Source organism: Colobus angolensis, unplaced genomic scaffold, assembly GCF_000951035.1.
Source record: "Colobus angolensis palliatus isolate OR3802 unplaced genomic scaffold, Cang.pa_1.0 Scaffold211, whole genome shotgun sequence".
Classification (NCBI taxonomy): domain Eukaryota; kingdom Metazoa; phylum Chordata; class Mammalia; order Primates; family Cercopithecidae; genus Colobus; species Colobus angolensis.
The window spans coordinates 3,966,337-3,975,083 of record NW_012115278.1 but is presented as its reverse complement, the minus strand read 5'-3'; the positions used below and the strand labels follow the sequence as shown (position 1 = coordinate 3,975,083).

General features: G+C 42.3%; 1 protein-coding gene across 1 annotated transcript in view; it reads left to right on the top strand.

Moving 5' to 3' along the window:
- HERC2 (HECT and RLD domain containing E3 ubiquitin protein ligase 2) overlaps positions 1-8,747 on the top strand; it is a 220,953-nt gene that overhangs the window by 95,941 nt on the left and 116,265 nt on the right. Inside the window, exons 26-34 of the mRNA XM_011942889.1 lie at positions 2,067-2,281; positions 2,555-2,687; positions 2,795-2,922; positions 3,015-3,210; positions 5,855-5,988; positions 6,536-6,709; positions 6,787-6,923; positions 7,041-7,192; positions 7,798-7,989. Of these exons, the coding sequence (XP_011798279.1) occupies positions 2,067-2,281; positions 2,555-2,687; positions 2,795-2,922; positions 3,015-3,210; positions 5,855-5,988; positions 6,536-6,709; positions 6,787-6,923; positions 7,041-7,192; positions 7,798-7,989 (1,461 nt within the window). The remainder of the gene's footprint in view (positions 1-2,066; positions 2,282-2,554; positions 2,688-2,794; positions 2,923-3,014; positions 3,211-5,854; positions 5,989-6,535; positions 6,710-6,786; positions 6,924-7,040; positions 7,193-7,797; positions 7,990-8,747) is intronic.

Genomic DNA, 8,747 nt, shown 5'->3' with positions numbered 1-8,747 from the left:
AAAAAAAAAAAAAAAGAAAAAAAGTGGGAGAGGAGGATTCAACACAGTTGATGATGATTAAAAAAAAATAATAAGGGTAGTGAGACTCAATCCGGTAGAAACAGCTGTGAGTGGCTGTCATTTGCCCTCATGGTCTGTTGCTGCAGAGGAAGCTAAAAAGTGTGCGGGAATGTCTACCCGTCTACCCTGTGGTGGTCTCACATATTGCAGCCTCTGCCCGATGGGCGCAGCATGGCTTTTGTCTGCCTACATGCCCAGAAATTGCACAGGATGTGGATCAGCTGCCCTCTTGGGACAGCATTCTATTTGAGGACTGCGTTTTTACCAGACCAGGCTCAAGTCACTTATATTTCAGGATGGCAACCTTTGTAACCACCTAAGATAATAAGTGTCTTCCTGTGTCCTAAGATGGGTTTACATTTTTCTTCATGTAGTTGTGCATTTCCCATCTGTCTGTCTATCCGTCCGCGTGAGCAGCTTCTGTTGAGCAGTCGCCTGGTGCAGTTACCACGCTAGGTGTTCGGGGTGCAGGGATGGATAGGACACGCCTCCACTTTCAGCTGCTGCTTGTTGATGAGCCAGCATTCTAAGCAGGTCACGTTACAGGGTGGTGAATGGTGAAATGGAGACATTCATACATGGTTCTGGGAGAAGAAAGGCTTCATATTGGCAGTAGTCCTGAATTTGCGTGAGGGAGCATTCTGGACAGAAAACGCAGGGGTGTCAAGGGCACTGCTGAGAGGAGCAGGGCTTTCCTGCTGCTTGTGAGAGTGGGTGTGGCAGAAGGCTGGTGGGGAAGGAGGATCTTGGTGCCCACACAGCCCCCCGTTGGGTGGACCTTTGTGCAGTGCTGGGTGCTGGGCTGCCTGTGGTGCCCTCTGAGGTGGCAGCTTCTCTCCTTCCTCCTCGAGGCTCATTGCTTGCCAGAAGATGGGCTTTGCTTAAATTGGCAAGGAGGGCAGGGCTGGCGAGCTCCAGGGCAAAGGGTGCCATGGGCCCTGGCAGGTGGGTCCGATCCACAGGAGGATCAGAGGCTTATCTTGGAGCAGTAAGGAGGGGCTGTCCTGTGAGAAGGGGCCAGGGAGAGTCGGCACTGGATTTGTGTTTCAGAAGAATGCATGTGGTGGGTTGGGGAATGATCCTGAGTGCTCTAAAATCTAAGTGTCCAGTAAAAGAACACTAAGTGCATTCCCACTTTGATGGCTTGGATTTGGAGCAGTATTTGATAACACAGATCGTTCACAGAGATCTGTAGTGGTGCATATACTAATTTTGTGTGTTTGTGCTGCTCCCTCAAGTTACCGTAGGTAGTTGTAATCAGCATTCGCACTGGCTGATCCCATGCCTTGCACTATGCACAGGTCTCCTTTCCAGTCCATTAGCCCTCCCATCTCTAAGGATCTATCCTTCATTAAAGATTGTGTGTGTTAAATATTTTCTTCTTTTCATTCCTTTATAAGTGGTCTAGGAATACATAGCCTACCCTGAGGATGTAATTCTTTGTAGAAACCCTTCAGATGTGCTGTTCCCTGCCTGGATACTCAGCGTCTTGGTCTTATTCCCCATCTTAGCTCAGTTATTGCTTCCACAAGTCCCTTACTGACCCTCAGAACAGCAGTGGTCTATCTTCCAGTCTCCCTGGTACCCCCACAGTCATCCGTTACACACAGTTTCGGACTTGAAATCCTGTGATTAGTTGCGTCAGCGGTGCCCTTTGCTGCCCTGCCTGTTACAATGTGCAACTCAGTCTTCACATGGTATCTGTGGAACCCGGCAGCTGCAGGCAGAGCACAGGTATCCAGTGAATGTTGGGCTGGGACTATGATCCTGAGTTCCAGTGCCATGCCTGAGGCGTGTGGAATCACCAGGAAGTGTGTTCACGTAGATAGAGGAATTATAAGTCAACCTGTGTAAACGTGCTAGGTGGAGCTCTTTCATATGAATGATGCTGAATTTCACCTTCTAAATTGAGTGATCAGTTGAGCATCTTTTTTTTCTTTTTTTTAGTATTTATTTTGAGTTGTGCACTTGAGTTTCTCTTTCATGTTTGCGTGTGCATTTTCTAGAGTGGCTTCAGTCATCCATCTTCTCTGGAGGCTTGCAGACTAGCCAGATCCACTACAGCTACAACGAGGAGAAAGATGAGGACCACTGCAGCTCCCCAGGGGGCACACCTGCCAGCAAATCTCGACTCTGCTCCCACAGACGGGCCCTGGGGGACCATTCCCAGGCATTTCTGCAAGCCATTGCAGACAATAACATTCAGGATCACAACGTGAAGGTGAGCTGGGCCTCCCCCGACTGCCACCTCAGTGCTCTGTTTATCTGAGGATTTTGACATAGGAATACTTATGTGCTCTTTGGTTAACATAGCACAGGCGTTGTTTCATGTATTATTTGGAGGGTTTTGAGGTGAGATCCTGATTCTGTTAACATGCTAGTGAGGCTTCGGAAGCATTACTGATTGCAAGTGCATCAGAAGCTGTGGCATGTTTAAGATTTGTGAAGACTCTCTGGGCGGCCCTGAGGTTACCTCCAGCTGTTTCCGTTGCAGGACTTTTTGTGTCAAATAGAAAGGTACTGTAGGCAGTGCCATTTGACCACACCGATCACGTTTCCGCCTGAGCATCCCGTGGAAGAGGTCGGTCGCTTGCTGTTATGTTGCCTCTTAAAACATGAAGATTTAGGTATGGAGCTCAATATCTGTGTACTTTAGCTACACTGCAGATTCCTTGACTAACCTGCGGTATATATTCATTCCTTCCCTGTCCTCCTTTTAAATGTCTTTTTACAGGTCATGTGGCATTATCTTTAGTTCATGCAGGTGCACTTGGTATTGAGCAAGTAAAGCACAGAACGTTGCCTAAGTCAGTGGTGGATGTTTGTAGAGTTGTCTACCAAGCAAAATGTTCGCTCATTAAGGTGACAGATTTTAATTCTTTTTATTCTGTGCTTTGCAGACAGTTGCTGAAAGATTTGTGGTTAAAGTTGTCTTTTCCTGGTTAACTTTGTAGACTCATCAAGAACAGGGCCGTTCTTACAAGGAGGTCTGCGCTCCTGTCATCGAACGTTTGAGATTCCTCTTTAATGAACTGAGACCTGCTGTTTGTAATGACCTCTCTATAATGTCTAAGTTTAAATTGTTAAGTTCTTTGCCCCGTTGGAGGAGGATAGCTCAGAAGATAATTCGAGAACGAAGGAAAAAGAGAGGTAAGAATGTAAAAGGACAGAAGATACTGTTAAAGTGTGTGCTTCACCCTGCCTTGTTGGATCTGTGATTTCAGAGTGAAGTTTCTCTACTGTTGATTCCATGTGACATTTCTACCTGCTGCCATCATTTTTATGTATAGTTATGATTAAATGCAGAAATCTCGCTTATTTTTCCAAGAGATCAATGGGGCAGTTTAGGAATTGAGTGTGGTATGATTTGGTTACTAGTAAATTGATGTTGAAAACCTAAATAATCTTTACTAAATTGATGGGGACAAGGAAGTATTTTTATTTTATTAGTTGTCCTGGTGATGAGATATAATGGGAACATTTAAACTTACTGCCATTCTTCTAAAGAAATGTTTTTTGTTGGGAAATATTGAGCATGCTGATACTTGGAGAATTAGAAAGGGAAGCTAAAAGAGTTACTGACATTTTCCTGGAAGTGGCTATGTAAGGGTACAGAAAGGTTTTGTTGCATTAAATCCAAATTTGAGTAAAAATGCTTAGAAATTATAAAATAGTTTAGAATTTAGTCACTTGTGATTATAAATAAAACTACAGAAGTTTCTGATTATATTCTTTTTTTTTTCTTTTGAGACGGAGTCTTGCTCTGTCGCCAGGCTGGAGTGCAGTGGCACGATCTCAGCTCACTGCAACCTCCGCCTCCCAGGTTCAAGCGATTCCCCTGCCTCAGCCTTCCAAGTAGCTGGGATTATAGGCAAGTGCCACCACGCCCAGCTAATTTTTGTGTTTTAGTAGAGACAGGGTTTCACCATGTTGGCCGAGATGGTCTTGATCTCCTGACCTCATGATGTGCCTGCCTCGGCCTTCCAAGGTGCTGGGATTACAGGCGTGAGCCATCGCGCCTGGCCTCTGATCATATTCTTATGACTTATACTGATTTACTCTCAAACCTGCTTATTGAACAGTATTAATTACTGAGTTTCTGATGGGCATTTTGAACAATAAGCTTATGAAAGACTGAAGTGTTTTAGAAGCCATCTAAATTGATTGTTCCTGAACAAACCCTACACCATAACAGCCTGTCTGCATCCAGTGAGTGCTCTGGATCAGGCAGTCACAGCAGTCACGCTGCTGCGATTCCTTTAACCCAGGCACGCAGGAACTCAGCACGGGCCCAGAGACAGGCCTGTCTCAGCATGAGGGAGAGAGACTCCACCATTTGCCATCTCATATCCATGGGTTCTGAGCCCACACTGTCACTTTTAGAGTTTCTTGTGGGTTTATAGATTTATTGTGTGTTGTTTCAAGCTGGTTTTCTTTTCTTTTTTTTTTTTTTTTGGAAATTAAGTAACTTATAAAGATTAAGAGATTAATATTCCTGTTGCTGTGTCAGGGATCCCCGAGCCCTGTCTCAGGCTTGATAATTCACTAAAAGGACTCAGAAGAGCTGTTATACTCACAGCTGTGGTTTTTTACTGCAAAAAGGATACAGATTAAGATTAGCAAAGGGAAGGGTACATGGAGGGAAGTCCAGAAGGCACAAGCTTCTGGTATTTCTCCCCAGTGGCGTCGTTTGGATGTGCTTCGCTCTCCCAGCAACAGTATGTCACATCATGTGTGAAGAGTTGTTAACCAGGCCAGCGCACCTGAGCCTTGAGTCTAGAGTTTTTATTGGGGGCCAGTCACAAGTGCAGGCAGTGCACATGTGACTGGCCTCAATTACTTAGACTCTGGTGCCTCAGCACAAAAACAGGTGGTCCCTCCCGAGTCACATCATTAGCATAATCTGCCTGCCTGACTACTGCCACAAGGTCCTGGGTGTCAGGTATACCAAAAAACTTACCAGGCAGGATGTTCCAAGCACTCAGAGCTCAGCTCCTAGAAGAAGGACCAATCCTGAAGGGACAGACCTTCCTTGGGAATTTGCAGGGTTTGAGCAACCCCAGCCTGCTATGTTAGCTCTTTACTGCCCAGATGTATTATCATGTTGCCTATTTTTTATATTATATGCTGAGGAGATTTAGACCAAAAATTTTAAAAGAGATAAAATATAGGGAGGAAATTCCACATATCACAATGAATTCAATTGATTTAGTTACACACTAACAGAACCACTGAACTGGACCAGGGTGGACAAGCCAGGAACTGTGGGCCAAATTCCACCTCTTGTTTGCTTTGTGTTGGCCAGATACTAAGACCTTTTTTTTTTTCCAGTTTGAAATTTTTTTTAAGAAATTAGAAGAAATATATTATTTTTGACACATGAAAATTACATTAAGTTAAAATTGTAGCACCATAAATAAAGTGTTATGGGAGCACAGCCACACCTGTTGTTTTATTTCTGGTTACTTTTTGTGCTACAGCAGCAGAGTTGAGTATTTGCAATAGACTGCATGGCCTGAAAGACTCAAATATTCGCTCTCCGGCACTTGAAGAGCTCGCTAGCCGCTGGGCTTCCCCGGCTTCGGGGCTTCTCCCCTTGTCGCACTCTCAGTTTGTCTTTTTGTTCTGCTGTGGTGATCATTTCACTTTTGTGGTTTGAGCATTGCAATTTATAATGGTGTTCACATGTTTATTTGAATGAAATATTTGTCCTTCATGCAAATCTAAATATTTCTTAATTTAAAATTATATTTAAGTGTATGATTTTTATAGAAAATGATGTCTTAAAATACAGTTCCTAAGAAGCCAGAATCTACGGATGATGAAGAAAAAATTGGAAACGAAGAGAGTGATTTAGAAGAAGCTTGCATTTTGCCTCATAGTCCAATAAATGTGGACAAGAGACCCATTGCAATTAAATCGCCCAAGGTGCAGTATTTTCTGTAATTCTGAGGTTAGCTGAATAGAGTCATAGCACGTAGCAAAGGAATCCCCAAGTCTTGTACCTCTGTACCTGAACATCTGGAGGGAGGGACGGGTGGTTGTTAGAAATACGGCCCCAGGGATGCTTCATGAACTTGACTTGTGATGTCCTGGTCAGAGCTGTAGCTGGAGAAGGGTTTCCTTTTATTTTTGGTACTAGAGTGTGTCATTAATTATTCACCATTCATTCCTTAACTATATTCTTTGTTCCAGAAACAGTGCTGGGCACTGTGGTTATTAATATGAACCATAACTTAATTTTGTATACCAAGCTAGCCTGTTCCAACATATATTAGTATAGAGATTATAAATTCAATTGTAAGTATATTTATAGCATAGTTTTAAAACCATGTATTACTTACTAAATTTAACATGTTTTAACCAATTTAAACCTGTGAGCATTATTTATTTATATTTTACTTGAATAACTTTTAGAGCATAGTTTAATATTAAATAGGATAGACTAATGATGAAAATTGTTTTCCTTTGTTAGGACAAATGGCAGCCACTGTTGAGTACTGTTACAGGTGTTCACAAATACAAGTGGTTGAAGCAGAATGTTCAGGGTCTTTATCCGCAGTCTCCACTCCTCAGTACAATTGCTGAATTCGCCCTTAAAGAAGAGCCAGTGGATGTGGAAAAAATGAGAAAGTGCCTACTAAAACAGGTAAAATTTGAAGAGAAATGCTTCTGTGCATTGGGTAATGTATATAACATGTAACTCTATGCATTGATATTTTGCAGTTGGAGAGAGCAGAGGTTCGCCTGGAAGGGATAGATACAATTTTAAAACTGGCAAGCAAGAATTTCTTACTTCCATCTGTGCAGTACGCGATGTTTTGTGGATGGCAAAGACTTATTCCTGAGGGAATCGATATAGGGTAAAACGTTATCCTATTTTTTTCATAATTAAGGAAGCTGTGGCAACAAAATGTTGTTCTGTAGTAGTCAGAAGTCTGGCAGTGTCCCGAGTCAAATTCTTTATCTTTATTTGAAAGGGAACCTCTTACTGATTGTTTAAAGGATGTTGATTTGATCCCCCCTTTTAATCGGATGCTGCTGGAAGTCACCTTTGGCAAGCTGTATGCTTGGGCTGTTCAGAACATTCGAAATGTTTTGATGGATGCCAATGCCAAATTTAAAGAGCTTGGTGAGTCAACAATTGCATCAATGTTATTTTATATTTTGGCTTTAATTATGTGTTGTGGAAACTTGCAAATGCCAATTTTTGCTTTTGAGAAGACTTTAATAACTTTGTACTTTGTACTTATATTTCAGCTTTCTCAGATTTTAAACAAAACTTTAAAATTTAGCAGGAGACACAATGTTGAAGTATTCTAGTATAACATTTTTACATTTTGACATTTTTATGTGTATCACCACATACCCTAAAGTGTCTGTGTCCTATATTAATATTATTTCCTGGATAGTTTGAGCATCTACAGAGAGTTGATTGGATTGGTTTTGTGGATGAAAAGCAGGACATAACTTTCATATCTGAAATGGAAGGAATGGAATAGGGCACCGGGGTATTTGGAGAGCAACATGCTAAGTCCTATAGACAGATGGAACGACCTGTGCTTGGAGTGCAGGGGATAGGCTCATCGTGCAGCATGACAGAGCTGCCCACTCTGTGGAAATCCACTGAAAAATAGTCAGACGTTTAAAGTAATCGCCAGTGCTTTCTGCATTACGTTTATTCTTGTATCTCGTATCCATGCACAAGAAATGTAAGTAGGTGCCAATGCTTATTAGGTATCCAGCCGGTTCCCCTGCAAACCATTACCAACGAGAACCCGTCAGGACCGAGCCTGGGGACCATCCCACAAGCCCGCTTCCTCCTGGTGATGCTCAGCATGCTCACCCTGCAGCACGGCGCAAACAACCTCGACCTCCTGCTCAATTCCGGCACGCTGGCCCTCACGCAGACGGCACTGCGCCTGATTGGTAGGTCTGCACCGGCTTGAGAGCCTTTGGGAAAACATCAAGATTTTGCTTTGATTTCTTTCTTTTTTTTTTTTTTAAACTTTTTGTAAATTATGGTAAGACACAAATAGCAGAAAGTGTACCATTTTAATGTCGCAATTCAGCAGTATTAAATACATTCACACTTTTCTAGAGTCATCACCACCGTCTAGTTGTAGAAATTTTTCATCACTATAAATGCACCCCATTTAGCAATCAGTCCTGATTCCCCTGCCCTCCAGCCTCTGGGAGTCACAAATCTGCTTTCTCTGTCTATGGATTTGCATATCCTGGATATTTCATATAAATGGAATCATACCAGTTGTGGCCTTTGTGTCTGGGTTATTTCATATCAGTACTTTATTTTTATTGCTGAAAAAGATTTCCTTGTATGAATATATAACATTTTGTTTATTCATTTATCTGTTGATGGACATTTGGGTTGATTTTGCCTTTTGACTTTTGTGGATAGTGCTGCTAGGAACATTTATATACAAATACTTGTTTGAACACTTGTTTCTAGTTCTTTTGATTATACACCTAGGACTGGAATTACAGGGTCATATGGTACGACTATGTGTAACTTACTAAGAAACTACCAGACTTTTCCACAGTGTGATATCATTTTACATTCCCTCCACCAGTGGACAGGATTCCAGGGTTCCAGGGTTCTAGTTTCTCTACTTCCCTGTCAACACCAACACTATTTTTTTGTGGGATTTCTTTTTTTTTTTTTTTTT